The sequence below is a fragment of the Scardinius erythrophthalmus genome (assembly GCF_964197995.2).
Source record: "Scardinius erythrophthalmus genome assembly, chromosome: 20".
Lineage (NCBI taxonomy): Eukaryota > Metazoa > Chordata > Actinopteri > Cypriniformes > Leuciscidae > Scardinius > Scardinius erythrophthalmus.
The window spans coordinates 16,058,814-16,083,236 of record NC_138240.1 but is presented as its reverse complement, the minus strand read 5'-3'; the positions used below and the strand labels follow the sequence as shown (position 1 = coordinate 16,083,236).

General features: G+C 37.9%; 1 protein-coding gene across 1 annotated transcript; it reads left to right on the top strand.

Annotated features, from left to right (window-relative positions):
- Positions 1 to 926: 926 nt before the first annotated feature.
- cttnbp2nlb (CTTNBP2 N-terminal like b) lies at positions 927 to 24,308 on the top strand. Its single transcript, XM_081348656.1, has 5 exons — positions 927 to 1,057; positions 10,340 to 10,447; positions 16,709 to 16,939; positions 18,195 to 18,302; positions 20,827 to 24,308. Exons 1-5 carry the CDS (start codon positions 1,052 to 1,054, stop codon positions 22,132 to 22,134), a joined length of 1,761 nt encoding a protein of 586 aa, XP_081204782.1. The 5' UTR covers positions 927 to 1,051; the 3' UTR covers positions 22,135 to 24,308.
- The last annotated feature ends 115 nt before the right edge of the window (positions 24,309 to 24,423 follow it).

Here is a 24,423-nt window from a genome sequence, read left to right as displayed (position 1 = left end):
CCACAAGCACTCATTCAGTCCAACTTAAACAATATGAAAATACGTTCCCAACTTATAAAAGTCGAGTCAAACAATTGGCCAAGACAGTGATTCCTCATGAATCTTTCTACAAACCCATTACAAAGTTCATAGTGAATCTTATATTCAGTCCTCTGCAAAATTTTGTTTTCTGGTACAATGTACAATCATCTAAGCATTTTCCGTGGATCCATTTTTATCATGACCCGGGGTTTGCTGTTTTTTTTTGTTTTTGTTTTGTTTTTTGGTCTGTTGCCTGGTTTTGGAGAGTTAATCTGGGAGGCCAGCTTGCATCAAATACTATGTTATAACGTGAATTTCATCTTAAAATTAAGTTTAATTTTCAAAAAGACCATTTAAATCTATTTGTTTCTCAAATCATTGTATTTGATGTGTGTTTTCTCTTTGTGTCCAAGAGGGGGCGACAAAGATGAGGTTAAAGGGGGGCTCATTAACAGTTAACACTCACTGAAATTCAAATAAAGGCGCATTTATCTGCTCACCTTTGCCATGCCACTACAAATGTCTAGACAGCATTAGAAACATACTCACCCGATTACGTTAGAGTAATACGTAAATTAGAGCAATAATATTGTGACAGAGTTTTAGCGTTTTTTTGTAACATATAATAACATCAATATTTTGTTTTAAACGTCTAAAATCCTGCCAATAATATACTGTCTCAGAAAAAAAAATACCTTCACAAAGAAGGAATGTAATCATAGATTTCGATTCAAAAAGCAAATCAAATGTGCTGAAATCACTACAATAAACTGCATGAAAAACAAACAACCGTAGACAAAGACACTGAACCGACGCATGCTAAGCTCCTCCCCCTGTAGCCTAACATCCAATCCAAACGGAGCATTCTGGACCGTAATCTCCGCCTATTGGCTGAAAGATCTGTCAGTGACAGTAGTCCATATTTTCGGCCGGGACAGTAACCACGGCCAGCCTGCAGTGAAAGTGAGAAATAACTCCGCAAACTGGGATAATTGTGATCGCGAGAACTGATGAGCGAACAAAAACACATATGAAGGTAATAAAATTAATATTTCTGGAATTATGACTTGTTAGGGAAAGGGTAGAGGGTGTGAATGTGATCTTTAGAGCATGCTGGTGTGGAAGAGTGAATCTCAGATCCCAGGACAGATTTCCAATACATTATCTCGCTATTATTATGACATCTGAACATCGGTTTGATATGATAAACATTATTTCTGCTGCACACAGCGCTCTTTCGTACTCATGCACATAACACGGTCTCACGCAGATTTGTTTCTTTTTATGAATTTGGATATAGCATTAGAGAATTAGTTATATATGATCGTTATAGTATGTCCATTAAATGCTAAGTAGCACAAAAAGTATTTAGTCCCTGTTTCTGTTTGTCCCTTTCTGATGTCACACGTCTGATCGTTGGTGCTTCAAATGTTTGAGAAGTGCACTGATTGCTTGTTTAGCAGTAATGTGAAATTGTACATATGTCCAGGGTGATTTTTTTAAACCCTGAAAGGAAAGCTTTGTGTCCCGCAGGAAAATCTGATATCCACCGCAGCAGTGCATTTTGCTGAACAGTGCTTCAATTTATGGCTCTTATTCCTAATCACGCAGCTTATAAAAGATTAACCACAGACTGATTGTTGAGACATGTGACAAAACCTCACCTGCCATTATTTTCCAAATCAGCAATATTTCCACTTTGAAAACAGCATGGGATGGTGTATTTGTATTAAAAAGATTCCAGTTATCATTTTATTGGTTTTCTCTTTATTTAATCAAAATTATGTTGTTACTGTGTCCCCAGATCATAACTTGTGTATATTAAAAACAACAGGTAAATATGTATATTTGTATATTAAAAAAAATAAAAAATTAGGCTAATACTATTTTCTAGATGTTTTTTTTAAATATACATATTATATTTAAGATTTCACACTGTCAGATATTTATGAAAACATTTATAAACGTGTACATAGTTTCTGTACATCAGTATTCATCCTCGTTCCATATTTCACCTGCTATGTTTTCAACAAGCTCGCACAGACTATGGTGACTTGTGTTTTTTTTTTCTAAATCAAATTTTTTTGTTGTTGTTTTGAAAATGTCTGTCACGATTCTGTTATTTCACAATTGTGAAGAAATTGTTTGTGATTTTTAGATAATTTCACTCATTTAAGTAGAAGTATTTATGCCAGAACACCAGAATATATATATATATATATATATATATATATATATATATATATATATTAAATATTTAAAATATAGCCTATCTGACAGTGTTTATCCTTGATCCTTAACTTTATTCTTCCATGTTCCAGTACTAAAAAGAAAAAACAGTGTAACTCTTTAAATGTTCTGTTTAATAATTTGTAGCTATCAAATTCATTTGCCAGAGATTTGGACACATTTGGTGAAATGTTACTCTGAATGTGATCTCTCAGTTTTATTATTTGTGTTCTTTTGAATCAAACAAGCAGTGAAAGCAGTCAAAGAGCAGAGATGTAAGTGTTTGTCAGTGGGTGAAGGGCAAAAATGTGGTCTAGCCTGTATGCGGTGAAATGCTCTGCTTTGACTGGCATGTCAGAATCAGTCACTTGTGAGCTGGGTTGAAGAGCTCTTATTGGGTCAGGACGTAATTACACCAAAGAAGAGCGTGCCTCGTTTTGTAGATTCTCCTCTAGTTCTAATGTATCTAGTTAATGGACGGTTTTCCTTCCATTTCAATTTGTGAATAAATGTGGCCCATAACATCCTGATTTGAAGATTTTGGTCTTTTTTTGGAAAAGAAATCTCTTAAGCAATGATGTCAATGACAGTCTGAAGCCGTGGTTTGCCACCTTAGTAACCACTGGGTGGTTTGTTTGCGTCCCACTCTGTACAAATAGTTCAGAACCACAGATCTACAGCAATGAGGAAGTTACTCTCAGAGAAAATCAAAGCGTTTCAGCCCAGCTTGACTCCTTAGCCTGGGGAAAGGGTTGAGTTTAGGGTTTAGGATAGTGACCTCATTAGAGCAGGGTGAACAGGTCAGGTTTACCAACGTGCCAAATCACTGCATGTTGCTTTTATACAAGTGTTATGCAATAGTTCCACTTCTGAAATCATTCGGCATGGTGTTATTTTGTTACTGCTTCAGAATCAGATTCTTGAATTAGAAGGTCGGTAAAAAGATGTATCGGTGACAGGGAGAAGAAGATGCTGGATCTGCTGTTAATGTAGTGGGGATGTATTAGTATGCGTCACAGTCTCGTCTGGAGTCTCTTTCAGTTAATATTTGATTAATTTATGTGTGGGGTGTGAATTCCTGGAATTCCTTTCGGTCTCTGTAATCCATATAGGGTTTCTCTATTTCCCGCTCTCACACTCTTTGTGGCTGTGTAGAGATTGTGTTTTGTTGCCAGATATTGGTTTTACTGGGCTTTTCCAGGTTTTATATGGGGTTACGGCATCAGAGCGATGACGTGAAACACACTCCCATCTGACACATGTCCCGCTCCCTCATTACGGATAATGATTCATTAAGCAAGCTGACATTAGTCTGATGTTTCTTTTAAGGCTTGCCCTCAGCAGCTGTGGGTTAAGTCGGAGGTTTAGTGAGTTGTCAGTGAGATGAGGGAAGAGAAAAGGTCTGTCTTCCTATACCTCTTACAAAGGAATAGTTCAACCAAAAATAATAATTCTATCAATAACTACTCATCATTATGTGTTTCCAACCCTGTATGACTTTCTTTCTTCTGTGGAACATAAAATGAGACATTTTGAAGATGTGCTAGTCTTCATAACCTCTTTTCCATGAAATTATAGCAACGAGAGTGATGTTTTCAAGCATAAAAAAGAAGCAAGAGCACTATTAAAGTATCTTGGTCCATATTTTCGCATCTTTTCAGTGAATCAGTTGAATCTAGTTCACACACTCTAAAAAACGCTGGGTTGTTTCTTTCAACCCAAATTTGGGTTAAACCGTTGGGTTAAAAAAATGTTTAACCCAATGGTTGGGTTTGTCCATGTTTGACCCAAATTTGGGTTGACACAACCCAACATTTTTTTTAACGAATCACTTGAACCAACTTGAACTATAGTTGTGAAATCTACATGGGGAAATTTTCCGGCCTCACTCTAAACTCCCAATCACATGGATTCCTTTTGAAATGACTGGATTTCAAAAATGAAATTTGGGCACGCAACGGTAACTTTGACCGCACTCATTGATTATAATTGCATGGAAAACAACGAAAAAAGAATATAAAAAAATAATGACAAGAGTTTTAATTTTGGGGTTGAACTATCTTTTAAATGTTGCACATTTCATATCAGTTGTCTGTCAGGGGATCATATTTGTCACTTCACAATTTGTGTGTGAATGTTGTTGTGATTCAAAAGATTTACTGGCTTCAAACAACTTGGTGTGCATTATGTTTTTGGCCACAGAGCCAGTAACTTTCTCTATATGTCTCTCTCACACACTCTCTTGCTCCCTCATAGCTTCATTATTCTCTGTGAAACATTATACTGTTAACTAGTCTTGTTTTTCACTGCGACTGTTGCTGATTTCGCATGGTCAGGACTGGTGTACTTATTTAATTTGTAACAGAATCAAGGTCAGTCTGTGGCTCATCGTTGTTGTGCGCAGAATCTTTTCAGTGAATCAGTTGATCTAGTTCACACAACTGGTCTAAATAATTTGTTCACAAATCAGACGGATCTGGTTCTCATGAATAAAGTAATGGCTTAAATTTCAGTCTGCTTTCAGTATGTCAGATCTTGGCTGTCGTAGCTGAAATGACTAGCCTATCCTCTTCCTGATTGCTGTAGTTTAAAGTTATGTTTCCTTTTTCTGGAATGCAATTCTTGGTCAAATGTGGTATTTGTGTAATTGTTATTTACAGTGTTATTTAGTGTCAGAGGTTTCTTTAGACAGAAAACCATATTTGTCTCTCTAGCCCCTTTTCAGCGCGTTAATTGTTCACCACAAGACTAGTAATATGCGCTAACAAAGTAATAGGGTCAATTTTGATTTCATGTCGACTTTAAAATACTTTCAATACTTTCGAGATCTGTTCGCTTCTGCTTGTTAGCTCAGCGTTTCAATCCTCTCTTGACATACCTATGTTTGTCAAACTTTCACACAAACAATATAGCCTAAGTGTGTGGTTTTTACAGGTTCTCTTGAGAGGAAATGAATGAAGGCAGGATGCACATCTGATCTGCATTGATAGTGTTTTTACCGGATGCAGCATGATGAAGATTCTTTCGGGAATATTGATGCAGTCTGTTTCCTATTTAGATTGAATGAATGTAAATAATGGATTAACTGACTCACAAACTGAAAAGATGATTGTGACGTGTTTGTGTATTAATTTGATTTTATGTAGAGATTTATCAAAGCATTAGTCACTGATGTCATGAAAATAAATGTGGAACTCTTAAGCAAACAACTGTATTTTCCGAGTTTCTGTATCCATGTTTAACTCAAATACTAGGTATGGGTGTATCAAATCAGTGTGTGAGCAGACACACACAAGCACTCTCCGGCTGGATCACTGACAGCTTTATCACTGAGTCATCAAGATGCATTCCAGATTTAACACACACACACACATTCTGGTCCTACAAACTGGCCCACATCCGCAGTGTGTTAGTAATGTCTGGATGACATCATTGCCCTGAGATTATATTAAGTCTGGTCAAGCTGTGTTACTTTCTTTTCAATAGAGGGAAAAGAATAACATACTTGTTGCAGCCATCCTAGTAACACATTAACGTGTGGCCAAATTGAATCATATCAGGAAGTGATCTCATTAGATTGTCTTAGGAGGAAAAAACCCTAAGAAAGCCAGCTTTACTGAGAAAACCAACTTTACTTAAAGGAGAACTCCGGTCAATTTTAACATTGAGCTCATTTTTTTGTAAATTTGGAGTGCTGTCAGTACAGAGAACAATGACAAAAATCGGTGTTGCCTACACCATGTTATCCTCTTTTTAAAATTTGCACCCTGTTGACTTCAATGGGGCAAGTTTTAAACCGGCTTTTTCAAGGATGTTAAGAGGCTAAAAGCTGGTTTAAAACTTGCCCCATTGAAGTCAACAGGGTGCAAATTTTAAACAGAGTATAACATGGTGTAGGCAACACCGATTTTTGTCATTGTTCTCTGTATTGACAGCACTCCAAATCAAAAAGCTTAATGTTAAAATTGACCGGAGTTCTCCTTTAAAGCTCAGATCTAGGTTCTTGATTTTAGGGTTGATTGAGAAAGTTCTTGTGCTAAGTTTTGAGTTCTTCTGTCATAAAAATGAAATGTGTAATTCATGCATAGCATATACATCAGTAAGCTATCCCTTCTTACATATCATATACTTTTATTTCAGATACTTATTCAAAACTTATTGAAAAAGGGGTTATTTTTACTCAGCGAGGACATATTAAATTGATCAAAACTGACAGTAAAGATAATTATATTATGATAATGTTACAAAATAAATCTCATATATATTTCAAATAAATGCTGTTCTTTTGAACTTTCTTTTCATCAAAGTGTCCTGATTTTTTTTTTTTTTTATCACAATTTCCTCAAAAATATTAAAGGGATAGTTCACCCAAAAATAAAAATTCTGTCATCATTTACTCATTGACTTCCGTAGTTTTTTTTCTTCTTCTCCATATAGAAGTCAATGGGGTCCATCAACTGTATGTTTACTGACATTCTTCAAAGGCAGAAGAGCGGAAGAGACATCTTTAATAAAAAACTAAATCTTACCAATTATTCATGTGTTATAACAAATAATTGATGATGGACATTAAATTATTGAAAAAAATAATAAAGCCACAATATGAAGCTGTCCATCATCAATTATACAACCGTTACGACATTAACCACTTTTATCATAAGACACTTTAATTTTTTATCCCTAAAACGCTCTTGTGTGAAGAACGATATATATCTAGAAGCATATTTCCGGAAAGAATGTGGCAAAATTATGCGCAGCTGTAATGTGGTTGTCAAACCTGGAAGTTCTTCCTTTCTGTGTAGTTATGAAAATTAATCTACACCTCTGGAATATGAGTTAACCAATCAGAATTAAGCAATTATCAATAACACTGACTTTAATTATGATGGTGTTCAGCTGTGGATTAATGACATAAAAAAAAAAACATTCAATGTCAGATAGTCCTGGTTGAACCGCTACAAAGCTTTGAACTTTAACTGTTTCAAATTACAGCTACAAACCCTGTGACGGTCGGCTTAGTCTTTCGGCCTCCGAAACCAAATACAATGTTTGTCCAGGAATTTTCTATTTGCTGAGCGAAACTACTAAGTATGATCAATTTTTGCTCTTGGGTGATTTTAATGTGCATATTTGCTGTGGTAAGGACACAGGTTCAAGTGAATTCTTAAATCTGATTGAATCGTTTGACTTGGTGCAATGGGTAAATAGCCCTACTCACAAACTGGGTTATATGTTAGACTTGATATTAACTCATAATTTGCAAACTGATGATGTAATGATTTGTGAGACATTTTTTTCAGATCATATGCCTGTCACTTTTAAGACATCGACTGGCATTCAACCTGTGCTTTTGGATGACTCTGTGTGCTGGTCAAGGAAACTAAGTGATTCTACAAATGTCGAATTCTCTGATTCATTGGCTAGAATCTTCTCTGCCGCTTTTTGGCGTGGATGAACATCGGACTTTGTTAAAATCCACCTGTGTTGATACTTTGGACTGTATTGCTCCGTTAAGACCCAGAAAACATAAAACAAAAGTAAATCCTTTGTTAAATGAAATGACTAGTTCCCTCAGAAGACAATGTTGGCATGCAGAGAGAAGATGGAAAAAGAGCAAACTACAAGTCCACTATGAATCCCTCAGAGACTCTTTATTCCAATTCCAGAAAGCCGCGAAAGAGATGCAAAAAATATTTACTTTTCTAACATTATTAGGGATAATGCTGGTAATCAGAAATTCTTGTTTTCGATTATAAATTCTGGTATTAATCTGTTAAACAACTCACACCAAAAGTCCTCATTGATTTTGTGTGAGGAGTTTTTATATTTTTTTCAGCCAAAATATCATTGATCACCATTCCCAGATTTTGTTTGTGGCTTTTGATCCATCAGACACTCCTGCCTGCATTGCAATAGGCAGAGTTTCAGCCTATTACTGCATCAGGTACTACAAGACATTGTGCAAAATCTGAAACCCACCCGCTGTATAAACGATATGATGCCTAGTCGGTTGTTAAAGCAGGCTTTCGACTGTGTATCAGTGAGTTTAGTGCATTTGACCGACAAAAGCCTGCTTCGAGACTCATTCCCACAAGAGTTTAAACATGCTGTGGTGACACCCATGCTGAAGCGGCCAAATCTGGCCCCGGATGATGTGAAGAATTATAGACCTATCTCACAGCTGCCTTTTGTCTCGAAAATTTGAGAAAAAGTAGTTTTCCAACAATTACTTTCATTTTTAAATGAAAATTCTATAGTAGAAACGTTTCAATCCGGGTTTAAAGCAGCCCACAGCACAGAGGCGGCACTGCTGAAAGTTTTAAATGATATTTTTTTGGCACTAGACAAAGGAGATGCTGTTATTCTGGTGTTGCTAGATTTGAGCATAGATTGACATGATTGATGATATCCTTATCTCTCGCCTTGAACACACAGTAGGTTTAAAGTGTACAGTTTTGAAATGGTTTCAGTCCTTTGTAAGTGATAGCTAGATATTGTTCAGTAAATTATGGAAATTCGACCTCCACTTAAAGACGCCTTCCATGGGGTGTACCACATGGGTCTATTCTCTCTCCAACACTTTTTACTTTGTACTTGCTCCCATTGGGTAGCATTTTTAGAAAGCATGGAGTATTATTCCACTGTCAAATGTATATTTACCACTAAGACACCCGACGAGATCTTTGGATTGTCTTTTAGCTTGCCTAAACGATGTTAAAAACTGGATGGCAAAAAAAATTCTTAATGTTAAACGGGAACAAAACAGAGGTCATTGTGTTTGGCTAGCCAAATGACCCTACCAAGGTCCTTTTAGATTGGAGCCCATTGGCGCCTTACTGTAAAACACCAGTACGAGATTAAGGCATCCAAATCGATGATAACCTAAAAATGGAGAAGCAAATCAATTCGGTGGTACGTGCTTGTTTTTATAATCTTATCTAATGTAGATTTTGAAAGAGTTATTCATACTTTTGTTCTATTGCATCTCGGTTTTTGTACCTCCCTCTATTGTGGCATCTCTGCCGCATCCCTGTCCCTTTTACAATCAGTGGAAAATGCCGTGGCGAGGCTGTTAAAGAGGATTAAGAAATGTATTACTCCGATTTTAGCAAATTTGCGCTGGCTCCCCGTTCATCTTAGAGTCAAATTAAGATTTTAATGTTTGTATACAAATCTCGAAATAATCAGGCCCCCATGTACCTTGCAAAACTTTTGATTTCTTATAATCCCATTATCATTGCGTTCAGAAAATCAAATACTTCTTGTCGTTCCAAGGACTAAACACCTTCATAAAGGTGATCGCGCTTTCGCTGTTATGGGACCGAGATTATGGAATGAGCTGCCTCTGTCTATTAGATCTGCTAAATCTATATCAGTATTCAGGAACTTGCTCAAGGTGCATTTATCCTTGACCGCTTATAACAGGTAATCTCAATGTATATGTGGTGTGAGATTTATTACTATGTATGTTTTATATTTTATCTTTTATTATTTTTTATTTTAATGTAAAGAACTTTGGGCAACCTCGGTTGCATTTATCAGTGCTATATAAATAAACGAAAAAGAACGAAAGAATTACAGAATGAACATAATTAGACAGGTATTTTATAAATCAGCGACCGCACAGATTGTGTTCGGGTGTTTGGCGGGCTTCCCTCTGTCCTTGTATGTGTGTGTGTGTGTGTTAATAGACTGAGGGAATCTGTTACAGTACAGCAGTTGAGCTCGTTCACTGGAGACCTCTGTGCTGATATGCTAATAGCTTCCTGCGTTTATGTGGTCTGACAGAGAGCCAGGCCACAATGCAGAGATGCTGAACACTGCTGTGTGTGTTTTAATGTTCGTGAATGCCAGACTCACACAAATGTCATTTCAGATCAAGAGTGATTCACTGATAAAATGCATGGAACATTATTGCGTTTCTAGGCCAGAAAAATTGATCTGTGTGTGTGGTAGGATCCTGTTTCATTGGTCTAAGTACAGTTGTGTCATATATGACCTGCTAACACATTGTGTGTTGAGTTGTATGGCCAGGCCTGTGGTTTTGCTTCAGGACTCAGTATTGAATTCTTCTGTTGGTGTGTTTCAGGGCAGCAGGATGAATGTGGAGACTCTCAGTAAAGCTGAACTTCTGATGCTGCTCAGCATTCTGGAAGGAGAACTGGAAGCACAGGATGTAGTCATACACTCATTCAGGGTAAGAGCACACACACACACACACACACACACACACACACACACACACACACACACACACACACACACACACACACACACACACACACACACACACACACACACACTGTGAAGCATGTTGTTGTTTCACCACTAGCATCACCAAATGAAAATGGAAAAATAGCTAGAGCAAAGTTTGACAAGACAAATTATGATGTTGGCTTGACAAAGCATTGTCTGAATGTTTAAAATACTTTTAAAAGCTTTTAAAAGCTTTAAAATTGGCAGGCTTGGTACACATAATAGTCAAAGTAAAAAAAAAAAAAAAAAAATCTTCTCTAGCTTGCTTCCTAATATGGTTGTCTAATAAACCTGGCATTGTATAATGATTATTTTTGGCTTTTTGACGAAATGTTTTTTTTTCTTCCTCTTTTGTAAGTCGCTTTGGACAAAAGCGTCTACTAAATGCAAATGTAAAAATGTTTTTAACATTTTGCTTGGTGTTGTAAGCATGTTTTAACCAGCATGTTAATACTGGTTTTATTTAATTTTTATTGCTAACATATTTTAGCACATTGCTAGCTGTGCTAAATCTCCTTAGCATTTACTCTACCTACAAACAGATAGCAACATTGGCTAAACCATAACATAAATTTGGGATGGAGGCAGAGCTGTGTTGGTCGAGAACGTGTTTTTACAGCACCAAAGTGCTGTGTTTACACTAATTTGGGGAAAACAACATAAATAGCTTATTTGGCTAACTTTGCATATTAAGCTCGGAAAAGCATTTTGAATGTTGTATTTTTAACATGCTGCCTATTCTTAGCTCTGTATGTGTATAGATTTGTGTTATATAACAGGCAGTATATGATCAGTCTGGACTGGTGGTCAGGAACAACAGGAAGCGTGTCAGAGGAAGAGGGAGAGAGGAGAACAATGGAAGGCAGTGCTATTCCTGTAAAACCATGTGTAAAACACACACACACATAGATTGTTTCACTGTAGCTTCACAATAGCAACAGATTTTAATTCTTCTGTAAAGCAGCTCTAACAAGTCAAAGGTGTCATTATTCAGCTCGAGTCAGTTCAGTATTGATTCAGATCAGTTCCATAACTGTGTAAAATTCATCAATTGTGCGTACATACTGTATACGGTGTATTTGTTCACCTACATGTACATGTGACAAACTCCTGTACACTCCACTGCACACTGAACAAGCAAAAGACACAATATAGTAGTGTTTTACAGTGTTTGCTGTGTATGTAGCTAATCATTTTATGTTTTAAGAGTTACTACACAAAAATTCAATTTTTAAAAGAGTTAAAATAGTTTTGAATTAAGTGTTTGCTTTTGATTGTGTGCGTGGTTTGTGTGTAGAGTTTAGAGAAATGGAGCCATAGTTTCAATAACTGTGTGTAAGCATTTTCGAAAACTGAAAAAACAGATATATTTTACATAAAATATTACTTATAAATTAACATTTCGTAAAAAAAAATTAAAATAAATAAAAATGTAATCAGTGTCTTTTGTCACGTATTATAACATAGCTTACATTTCTGAATTCTGTAGTAAATCTTTATTCAGTTTTTTAGTGCCTGATTATGTCACACTAACCTTAAAAAAACATTTTTGTGAACTTCTTGACACCTAATCTGAGTGCCCCTGAAGAAAGTTGTTAGCACAAAGCCCATATTTCTTTATCATTACTCCATCTTCCATTTCATTTTATGCTTTGATAAGCACGCAAATTAAATCAGCTGTGCTCAATTGAGTCTTTACTCCTCAAAACTAGAACAAATGTAGTTCATTTTGGTGTGTACTCAAACTGACACACTACAGAAGCATATGGTGTTCCCTCTAGATATATATAGTATGTGTGTTTTAATAGGCCTGTAATTATTCTGGCTGATGCTTTAGTTAAAGAGTTAACACAGTGTTAATAACAGAGAACAGCAGCTTCTCATGTAGCTCAGGGGTGTGTGTGGGAAAGATGGAAACATGAGACGAGGGGCTCTGGTGTCTCACTGTGACCTGCTGATCAACTGCTGACTGTTTGCACTGGACTCTGAGATTAGTTTGGGATTTTGAAAACAGCACAGAGAAAAGATAAATTCATCTGAAAGTGAGTTGCATTTGGTGATATGTGTGTGTGTGCATTCACATTACACACGTATTTGTATTTTGCAAAGTAATGGTTTTCACTGTCTTTCACAAACATCTATGTGTGTATAACACATGGATGTGGTTTAAAATAGGTTCATAAACATCACATTTAATACATTATTTGCTATAAATAACTAAGCAGATTTAAGGCGGATTTTTGAAATCAGATTTTTGCTTCCTGTCTGAACAAAGCCTTGGTGTGTAAGATGTTTGTGACTCTCTCTCTCTCTCTTTTAGGCTTAGACCTCTTTTACTGCTCAGCCCTAGGCAAGATGCTAAGTGTGTGTGTGTGTGTGTGTGTGTGTGTGTGTGTGTGTGTGTGTGTGTGTGTGTGTGTGTGTGTGTGTGTGTGTGTGTGTGTGTGTGTGTGTGTGTCTTCAGCTTCATTTGACTTGCTTTCTGGCCAGTAAGGGCTTTATTCACAGAGGGAACCATGAGAGGCCCTTGGGGCTCTTGAGTCTTTGATCAATGTTGCGTTGTGTGCATGTGTATGTATATATGTGTGTGTGTGTGTGTTTGTCACTTCACTGCTCTCAGAAAGTTCAGTGGTGAAGCAGTGAATTCAAACCTGTCAGATGTTCTGGAAGCCTCCAGCTGCATTGCTCCAGAAACAGCAGCGCACTTTTTGCTCCTCCTTTTCGGTTATTTTCCCATGGCTCATTCTGATGTAATACAGGAGCCAATGTCCCGAGGGCTGGTGGTTAAAACGGAAAACCAGCCGTTAATATGACTCACTCGCCGTTTCATCATCTAAGCCTTAGAAAGATCAGGTCTGTTCACAGGTCTCTGAAAGGGGAATTTCATGAATAGGGAATTCCATGCTAAAATCACAGTCCAAACAGACTAAACAAACCAGTTTATTTTGTCCTAATAGGGAGGATGTCAAATCCAGTGTTTTACCTTATAAATGTGTCATTTCCACACACACACTCACAGAGAACCAATGGGGTTCTTCGCTCTTCTGAACCGCCTGGAGTGTGTGTCTGTGTGTTGATTAGAGGGGTGCAAGATTCCTTCTGTGTGAACTTCCTTCCAGGAAGTCTCCTGATTCCTCTCTGTCTCCGACGGTAAGCACCTCAGATCAGCAAGAGCTTGATTAAAAACAGCAACCGCACAAACAGCATCCTGCTCTGTCCAGCACATTCAATACTAATCTCGCACATTCAATACTAATCTCACACACACACAATAATAAGTCAATAAATTAGAGTAAAAAATATAAAATAATGAATCATGCATTGTGGGATCCCACAGTGCAGGAATACCCAAAAGCCCCTGCTCTTAAACTTGGATGAGCATTGGGACTTTTAGCTCTAAATAACAACTATTTATATAATCCCTTCAAAATATGGCTACTGTCTTGCAATAGAAATGAACTGTGCCAACTCAAGTAACCTTTGTGATTCTGCAACATAAAACCATAGCTATATCACAGGAAGTTCCTAAAACCGTATTTGCGTCCAGAGCTATTATGGTATAGGATAGTACTATGAGCAAGGCAACTAAATGTACAATGAAAGCAGTGAAATGAGGAACTAATGTACAAACTAAACATCTTGAGAGACTGAAATGGCTAAATATAGCTGCTGGATTTCTGGTGGGAAAAGCAGTCGCTAGTGTGTGTAGTTCCGTCTGTCCCTGTAGACTGTTATTGTTTATGTGGGTGTTTGTCTAGTCTGCTGTGTTGGATCTGAGGAGAGACAAAGAGACTGAAAGGAATTTTCTTTTAATATACTTTTAAAATCTAATTGTAATTTATTCCTTTAATGGCAAAGCAACATTTTCAGCATCATTACTTACTGTCACTTTTGATCATCGTCCTTTCTTTCAAAAAATAATCCTAGAGAACCCAGACTTTTCAATGGTAATGTATATCAAAATGTTGGTTGCCAAGACAATGCTCTTTGGTTGCTAAGGTGTTCCGGGTGGTTCCTTACACTTTTGCCCACGTCAAAAGATTCTATCCGAGTCTATCATATTCTTTCCTTCATTGTTTGTTTGTCTCATTTTTCACTCAATTTATCATCCACTATGCAATATTGAAGGCATAATCACTTAAAAAAAAGTAAAAGCAGATCTTCAACTCAACAAGCTGCACAATTTCCAGTATCATTTACGTCTGTAGCACAAAAGGTGCAGGATGAGTTTAATAATTGGTGTATTAGAGGTTTGTTCAAATCCATAACCCATAGTATGAGCAATAGTAATAGCGATGTTTGCCTTTCCGCTGTCTCATGTCTTTCCTTTAGTTGTGTGTGTGTGTGTGTGTGTGTGTGTGTGTGTGTGTGTGTGTGTGTGTGTGTGTGTGTCTCTCCCTGATCTCTGGATAAGGTCATTCAGAGGCCAGCAGGGCCACAGATTGAAGCCTCCAGGGCTGGAAATTGACTGTAATTTACTGTAATGATGTGGAGTAGTAAGCAGCGCTGCTTAAGGCTGAAGTTAAACAAATAATCTCTCCGACCTGGTGGTCTGAGACACACTTAACACACTCACACGGCTTCATCATAGACATACATAAGTAGAGTATGAATTTCTGCTCAACACAGAGAGAGTGAGAGACATAAAGTGTTAACAACAGCCTGTATTTTAATGGTTATTGTGGTTATTGATGTTCACACCCAGTACACACACCACACCCTCTGATTCTCTGTTATTAAAAGACATTGAGACCCAGACTGATCAGCAGATAATATAGCAAAGGGCGGAAACTGAGGTCTTTTGAAGTCTGGTTGGTTAAAATGACTCTCTTTCCCACATGCATTGTGATCTAGCAGATAAAAGTCGACATTTTTTGTTTGCATTTTAAAAAGCACACAAAGGTGTGCTCTGAAAATTCCAATTATGTGTCATGTACTGTACACATTAGCCTTATGAGTTGATTATTTGCCTGAATTTCACAGTAACATATTACATATTAGAGATTTTTTATTAATCAGAATTGACTAATATTGCATAATCATTTGTACATTTCCATTCAATGGTCATTTCCTCTATTTTTACATTAAGGTGACCGAATGATCAGGTAAAGGTAAAGTCAGCATGAAATGAAATTTTTACCTTTGTAATTTTTCATCAAAATGTATAACTCAGTCTCTTACAGTCATCTGTGAGCTCGCATTTAGATATGCCTCCATCCAATCAACAACAGATGAATAAAACCAAGTCCTTCTGATAATAATTGATAATCTGTTTCACTAGAATTTATGTCATAATATGGAAGAAATGATCTGTATACTAATTGCTTATTCCATTCCATTGTGACTTTATCATTTAATCATTTTATTTATAATTTATAATAATATAAATGTATAATTTTAACATTAATACATTATTAACAAATGTAAATAAAAGTTATTTTTAGCAAATCTCAAAATGAAAATGAAAAACAAATGATATAAGATTTTAACTATATGTCTATTGATATTTAAACAATCTTATAGAATAGAATATCAGTTATCTGCCATAACATAAAGGTTAAAACAATATATATATTTTTGTATTCAGTTATTTTCTCATCCATATATTCTGAGTAGGGCAATCAACTCGTTTGAATCAGGTAAGATTTGAAAACAAGAGTGTAGTGGACAAAAGAACAAGCATGAAGTAGTAGTATGCAGCATATGTGTCGCCCAGAACATAAACCACATGTCTATTCCAGTCCTTCATTCTGTGTTTGTGTGTGCATGTCTCCCATCTGCTGATCTATTTAGCAAGACCACCCCATCCCTCCTAAATTAGTCACACTGCCCCCCTGCCCTCACACAAGCGCACACATGCACAATGACTAGTGAACAACACCCCCTACAGCTGGGCCTTTTGTGCCGTGAGCCCCCCTCTCCATCCCTTCAGCCCAGGGGAGGTTTAACACCTGCCCGTAGAGGAGGGGTCAGGGCTATGATTATATTTTATGAAAATGGATCTGATAGTGACCAGCTGTATTTGCATCACGGTTTAGAAATCCTGCTCTCTTTCTGTCCCTCATAAAAAACACATGGCTTATCTGCAAACATAATGAAAGATATTAATCAGTCGTATTATGAACTTGCAGTGTGTTTCAGACATCTCAGTGAAAACTACTTATTCTTATCGTTTCCTGTTTATCTTTGACATTTATTTCAGGCACAACAGAGAGATGCATTTGTTCAGGAGCGATATGGACAGTATGACCTCCGTGACCCCTTCATAGCGCTGCTGAGGGACAGCGAGCTGTCGCAGGCTCAGGATGATGGAGGACAGAGTCCCGTGTGTCTGAACCCGCTGGGCGTGTTGAAGCTAGTGATGGCCCACTGCACCAACATGAAGGAGAAAATGCTGAAACAGCTTGCCGCTGCAGAGAGGAGACATCGACGGGTGAGGGACAGAGAGGCTCCTGAGCTACATACCTAGGCTGTATTTTTAGGATCCTAATGTGAAGGTTCCAGCTTAACAACATGGTAGTGCTAAATCAGCTGTAGGCATTAAAACTGTTGTGAAGAGTGTCGCTTATGTCACTTCAATCAGTCACTTTGGAGGTTACACAATTGTTAGGATTCTGGCTTTGAATGTAGATGCCTATATAGACAACAGACTAGCTCACAAGTTCTTGGAACAGAGCTTGAGTGCATATACTGAAGATGTGTGTGCTTAAGGGCTGGCTACTTATAGGACTGGTTCGTTCAGTTCTTTGAATGTAATTTTATTTATTACATAAACACTGTATGGAGGATTAATCCAAAATTAAACACAACTATTCTCCCTGTTATGTGCGTTGGGTGAGTCTTATTTAAAGAATCTCTGAATAACAGGGTTTGATACTTTGAAACACAAACCAACCTGATCAAACATTCTTTATTTTTTTCTCTAATATACTTGAAATGCATATCGGGTTCACCCAATAATGAAAATGTATTATTTATTTTGATTTATTTTTTAACTTTTTTCTTTCGCACATATATGTGTGTGTGTGTGTGTGTGTGTGTGTGTGTGTGTGTGTGTGTATATATATATATATATATATATATATATATATATATATATATATATATATATATATATATATATATATATATATATATATATATAGGTTACAGTTTATTTTAAGGTGTCTTTGTTACAGTGTAATTATACATTTAAGTAGTGAGTAATATTAAGTAACTACATGTACTTACTATAGGATTATGGTTTGGTTTAGGGTTAGATGCATGTAATTATGCATAATTTATAGTTATTACAATAGTAACTACATGTAACGACACTGTAAAATAAAGTGTAAACTGTATAACGTATAATTTTCAGTACATTCTTAAAAGATTCTGATTCTGAAAATCGTGCAGAACAAAAAAAGAAGATATTGTGAAGTATGTTAGTAACCAAACTGTTTTGGTGCCCATTAACTTCCATTGTATGGACAGGAAAAAAAAAGACATTTATCAAAAATTGTATTTTATGTTCCACAAAAGAAAGTAAGTCATACAGGTTTGGCGGTGCGAGTAAATAATGACAGTTTTAATCAGTCACAAGTCATTTTCCCAATTAATGTGACTCAAATTAGCAATTAGCAATTAGAAGTCATACAGTAATTAGTCATCTGTCTTGTCCTGGTGTTTAAATGTGTGTATGCCTGCAGGTAATTGCTGATTTAGAAGAAGAGAAACGACGGCGTGCCCAAGACGCTGCTGCGGATGATGACATCACTGCCATGCTAGAGAGGGAACGAGACAGACTATTGCAACAGGTAACCAGGCAACGCCAAAAACACATATACACATGCACACACTGTACCATTATAAATACATCTGAAACTACCAAATAAAAGCAACCATGGCTCCATGTGCCAGCAGATTTTGTGTGCCTCTGTTGTGTAACTGTTAGTGCAGGTCTCTGTTCTAAAGAGGAAAGGCTCCATTGTTTTTATGGAGTCCATCTGCCTATGTGTGTGTGTGTGTGTGTGTATATGAAGACAATCCATTGTTTGTTTGTGTTCTTATAGGGTTAAGATAAGGTGATGTTATGGTCAAAGTACAGACTGCAGTATTATATAAAAAGCCCTTCCTGCCCTGCCCTGGGTTTCCTTTACAAACTCACACACTGTCTTTCTCTGGATGCTTGGCCATGTCTCTCACACATTCTGCAGCTCATAGGGGCCTGAAGTGCTTCCCCTGCAGTGAACAACCTGCTATTTTTAAAGGAGTCATAACCTAGTATTACCTTGGATACCTACTGTTGTATTATAGTCTTTCAGGCCCTTCTAAAAAAGAAAAGTGGAAAAAAAATAAACACAGAGCTCCTCAGACCCTTATTTCTGAAGGCATTATTGTCTCGCGAGATCTGATGCGATATTTTGGCTGTCGTGGACGGTCATTTTAATAATGCAAATGAGGGGCGCGTTGATTGGTTGCAGGAAGGAGGGGGGTTGACACCGCAGGTAAGGCTTTAGCATATCATTCCAAAATGACATCATGGCGCAAGTTGTGAATGAACCCGGCCAGTGTTTAAGCGTTATGCAATCAATAACAATAGCCGAATTCATGATGATCTCAGTCATTTGTTTTTTGCAAAGTAACGTTAGCAGCCATTCCCCATGTTTACCTCGAAGCTAATACTCCCGCCAGTGTTGTGCCTGAACGCGTTCATTGAACGATAGTATAGATAGAACGATTCATATTTTGGGCGAACGTGAACTGAACGTACCGCATTACTGCCTGATGAACTTTTCTGTGAACTCGTTCATTCTGGTATCTGTGAACGCCACGCTCTCTCAGTTTAACTTCGTTCAGTAGGATGCCAGATTTCAATAAAGCCTTCCAGGCGAAAACCCACAAAACACACCGTAAACCGGCCTTAATATGTAGCGGAAAAACACCCAATCTGGCAACACCAGCCACCAGTCTCTATTGATTCCCTTGTCCGATCTCGTTCATCAAAATGAACAAATCTTTTTTTCCGATTCATTTCGTTCATTTAAGGGGCTTTAAATGTTACTATTAACTGGCAAATTCCCCAAACACATCCACCTACGCAATCTTGATCATATTCTGAATTAAGAAATCATTATAATGCAGTCAAAAATCGTTTACAGGGAACATAAATAATTACTTCACCTCGAGTCTTTCGTTTATTTGTCTAGTGACAGACGCAATAGCATACAATAGCCCCATTAGCAGTTAGCTGCTGTTTGTTACACACAGTAGAGCAATAAAAACGCAGTCTTACCGTTTCAATTGCAGGCAAGTCTCTGATTGTTGGAATGGCGCTTTTCCCGAGCTTCGATGCCCACTTCGCCTGATATTTCCCCAAATTTGTGAAGGATTCCGGCGTACAATGTTTAGCACAGCACAGACACCTAACGATAAGCCAGTGGGAAGGGTTGAAGGAACCGCGTCATTAAAAATGAATTTAATCCACTGGTCCCTGATAGCTAGGTCCGTCCTTGGTAGAGAAAACACATTTACATGTTGATTCTGGCAGTCAACAACAGAGTAACTCACGTGTGCACTACGTTTCTGCATCTTTCGCGACTGAATATGAGGGGGAGAGGGGAAGGGCGGGCTTCCTGCTGCGGTGTCCATATATGGTATATCCTGCCCCGTCTTGACGTCAAGACGGGGCAGAAATCAAAATCTCGTATTTGAGTGCGCGTGCACGTGGGCTATTTTACAAACCCTGAGGTAAACAAACGCTTCACTTTTAAATATCGGCTTCCCGGCCAGTGTATAATCATTATGCAATCATAACATACATTGATTCTCGTGGAAAAGTGAAAATTGCAGGTTATGACTCCTTTAATTAACTTTATGTTACAGCTGTAAGTAAACACACAGACACATGATAGCACAGTATAAATAATGCATGGATATGAAGCTGATAAAATTTGTGGGGATTATGACATCAGATATCTAAAAGATATTCACTTTTGATTGAGGCAGGAAGAATCAAGTAAACAAGATATCCTCTAGAACAGGGGAATCCAATCCTGCTTCTGGTGGGCAACTGTCCTGAAAAGTTCAGCTCCAACCCCAATTAAACACCTGAAACAACTAATCAAGGTCTTACTAGGCATACTAGAAAATTCAAGGCAGGTGTGTTGAGGAAAGTTGGAGCTAAACTCTGCAGGACAGTGGCCCTCCTGTACTGAGATTGGAGACCCCTGGTCTAAAACAATAGTACTGTATATTGGCTGCTGTCTATAAAGTATAATGTTATTCCATCTGACTCTACTAGCTTTTTAAAGTGACATCTCTTGCTTTTATTCTTCACAGCTGGAGTTTGAGAGGGCTCAAGTCCAGCGTTTAGAACGTGAGCAGTCAGTTCTGTCAAATCAAGCTGAGGAAGATTTAGCACAGCAGCAGCAGTTATCATCGACACTGGCTAAAGAATGTCAGAAGGCTACGGCACGGGCAGAGGAGGAGAGCCAGCGTGTCGCAGACCTCAGCCTCCAACTGGAACAGGAGAGCAGTGCCATCGAAATCCTAAAGCGAGAGCTCGAAAGCGAACGCGCTCGTGCTCAGCAGATAGAGGCGAGAGCTGAGAAAAAGCTGGCTGAATTTGATACAGAGCACGAGCAGATGAGAGGGAAACTACTGAAGGAAGAAAAACGATATCAAGTGCTTTTGGAACAGTTCAATAGTCTAAAGAAAGAGTTGGATGAAATTAAAGAAAGAGAAAAGGCCGGGATGGAAAAGGATAATGAAGAAAAGGTAAAAATCCCACAGAAAGATATCACACCTTCAGTTATCATGCCTACTCTTAGTCAAACAGAAGTCGATGGCAAAACTGTTGCATCTAAATCATCTCCTCAGCACAAACAAAATGGTCAACACACTCCCAGAGAACCGGAGTCTCCAGCCGAAGAGAGGTGTAAGGAAGGGGGATTGGCGGACAATGGGGTAATGCTCCCTGGAGGAAGTGGGGCCTTACAGTGTCTCTCCCCCGGCAGTCCTGCCTCGTCCTCCCTTAGCTCATCTCCTTGTTCTTCCCCTGTACTGACCAAGCGTCTGGCCTCTCTAGGTTGCTCTAGTCCGACCTATCCCTCTTCTTACCAGGCCAGTATCAACCAACGATTCCAAGCAGCACGCCACAAGTTTCAGCAACAAGCTGAGGTAGACCAGCAACACGGAGGAACTGTTGTCCACTCGCCCCGAGACCTTTCTCCCACTGCCGCCACTCCTCCTCCTCCTCCAGACAATTCTACTGCAAAGCAGATTGCCCGCAACACTGTCACTCAGGTGCTGTCACGGTTCACGAGCCAACAAGTGGCAAGTAAACTCCCTCCGTCCAACAGCTCACCCTTTGGCACTGATTATCGCAACCTGGCTGCGGTCTCCTCGCCTACAGGGAAGAGCCCAGGAATTCTCTCACCGGGGATCCGTTCACCGATAATTCCTAGGGCGGAGAAGATTCATCCACCTCCTGTTCCCCCCAAAAAGCAGGGGGTCAACCAGTCTCCTAATTCACCGGTTCCTTCTGGCAGGGCCAGCCACTTCCCTGAGCTCTCTGGGAGCTGTGGTCTCACTAGTGGTCAGGAAGACGCTAAAGAGCTTGACTTGGTCGTGTCGTCATCTAGTTAACCAGCCTGGAGTCCACAGCCAGTCCTTTGCCTTATTCACTCCTGTGGCATCTAAAGCACTCTCTGTGAACCTTAAGGTTTCCTTCTTTTATTATTTTAACCCTAGTGTTGTAGTTGTCGATTCTTGTCCTTCAGTACCCCGTTTTGGATGTCTCCTTTATCTGACCGTTGAGTTCTTGGAAACTTTCTTAAATAAGAAAGACATCCAAATTGTTCAGTGCTACGTACAATACTCCAAGATTGAGAACCTTTGGTCTAGTGCAGGGGTAGCCAACCCTGATCCTGGAGAGCAGAATTTTGCCCTAACTTTAATCAAATGCACCTGAACCAGCTTAGAATTACTTGAAGATTTAAAGGCAGGCTGAGTTGGAACTGAACTTTTCAGGAAGGAAACAGAAAGGTAGCTCTCTAGAAGCAGGGTTGGCTACCCCCAAAGGGTGTCCAGTCTTGTTTTTGGAGGGTCTAACCCTAATTAAACACCTGAACCAGTCTTCAGGATTGTGAGAAAGGTCCAGGCAGGTGTGTTGGAGCATGTTTGAGGTAAACTTTGTACAAAAGTGGTCCTGCAGGAGCAGGATTTAACATTCCTGCTTTATCTACACTAGACTGGTCTCTCAGACGCAGTCCTGGATAAGTGCACTCAGAGGTGATGCCCCATTGAAAAACGTTGGTATCCCAGAACAAACCTTATTCTGAGCCTAACCCATCCTGTCAAATTTTGAAAGGTAACTAACGCTCACACACAACTTAACCAACCTGTCAAACTCTACTCCTATAAGATTGAATCTATTTAAATACTATTTTAATCTTTTTTTATATATATATATTGTTTTTATTTTTTACAAAAAGATTTTTATTTATCCTAATAAATAATGTTATTTGTTGTAATTAGTCCATTCCTAATGACCTGCACATATAAAAATGGAAGTATATAAAGTAAAATATGTTATGAAATCAAGCACATGCAATACTGATTGACCAAGTCTTCAACCAATCTGTCAGTCTTTGGCTAGGCTACTAATGAGAACATTCTCAATCTGTCTTGATCTGTCTGGTGAATGTGTGATGTTTATATATTGTTTATGGTAAAATGTATAAACTGTTGGTCATATGATAAGATGTGCAGTTACTGTGTTGGTTTTCTGTCGAGCAGTCATATGATAAGATGTGCAGTTACTGTTCTTCAGTCAATGTCAAAATTTACTACTGGAGATACTTTCTAAGGAACTCATATGAAGTGGTCATGAAAAAACCTCTGTCCTACTGTATTGCACCATGACTACATCGTCCTCTAGTGTCAATCTGAAGTGCTGCTCAGGAAGCCGCCATCTGGTGGTGTTAAACATCAGCCAAACCAGAATACATTCTCTATAAATGTGGGTCAAAAATGCTTGTTTATATGCCACACATATTCGCAGACATGGTTTAAATGATTGTAAACAATATTTAGAAAAGTCAAAATGTTCTAAGAATGCATTTCTGGGTCTAATAACCATGCCTTGATATATATATTGCTCTATCATCGCTCTTAATATTATGTTTATACTGGACAGCCTTGTATTTGAAAATGTAATCTTAATTGAATACTTGGTAGAAACCATAGCACCAGTTTACATGATTAACCATGGTAAAAGCACAAATGAGTTAATGTCATAATTGAATGACTTTTTTTCTTACCCGTGTCCTCTTTTGACCTTTATATTTTAACTAGTATGAAAATAGAAATGTAATGTTTGTGTAAAAACATCTTGCTGGCATGAAGGTATTGCTCACATAAATGCAGCATAGTCTCAACTTGCTTACGAAAGAACAAAGTATGCTGTTTTTAAATGTAAATGTGATGCATGTTTCTGTCCTTTCTTGCATTGATTTCAGCTGCTCTATGGCCATTTACTTTCTGTTTTTAAATACCTCACCATTTCTCCTACTGTATTGAAACGTTTTCAAGTAGCAGTTTAGATTTTTACTACTGGAATGTTTTTTGTTTTGTTTTTCAAAACTGAACCAGAATTTTATATTTCTACCTGGGACTTGCAAAGACCAGTTTCTGAGTTTTTAGCTATTTGTATGAAAATACAGTTTGTTAAATTTAGTTGAATTTTCCAGATGATTTTTACAGCTAGTTAGGTGTTGAGTGAATTTATTTCCTTGAGCTAATAAAAAGTTTTGAAGTTTACTCTTTTCTTTTTTTTTATATATATACAATGGACATTGATTATTGTGAATATGTATCAACAGGAGAACATCACTACAAATAAAAAAAGTGGAATCTGCACAGACTTAAGCTACA

Coding starts and splice junctions, on each gene's coding strand:
- cttnbp2nlb (XM_081348656.1), top strand. Junction 10,448..16,708: donor TAGTCATACACTCATTCAGG/GTAAGAGCACAC, acceptor CATTTATTTCAG/GCACAACAGAGAGATGCATT. Junction 16,940..18,194: donor CAGAGAGGAGACATCGACGG/GTGAGGGACAGA, acceptor GTATGCCTGCAG/GTAATTGCTGATTTAGAAGA.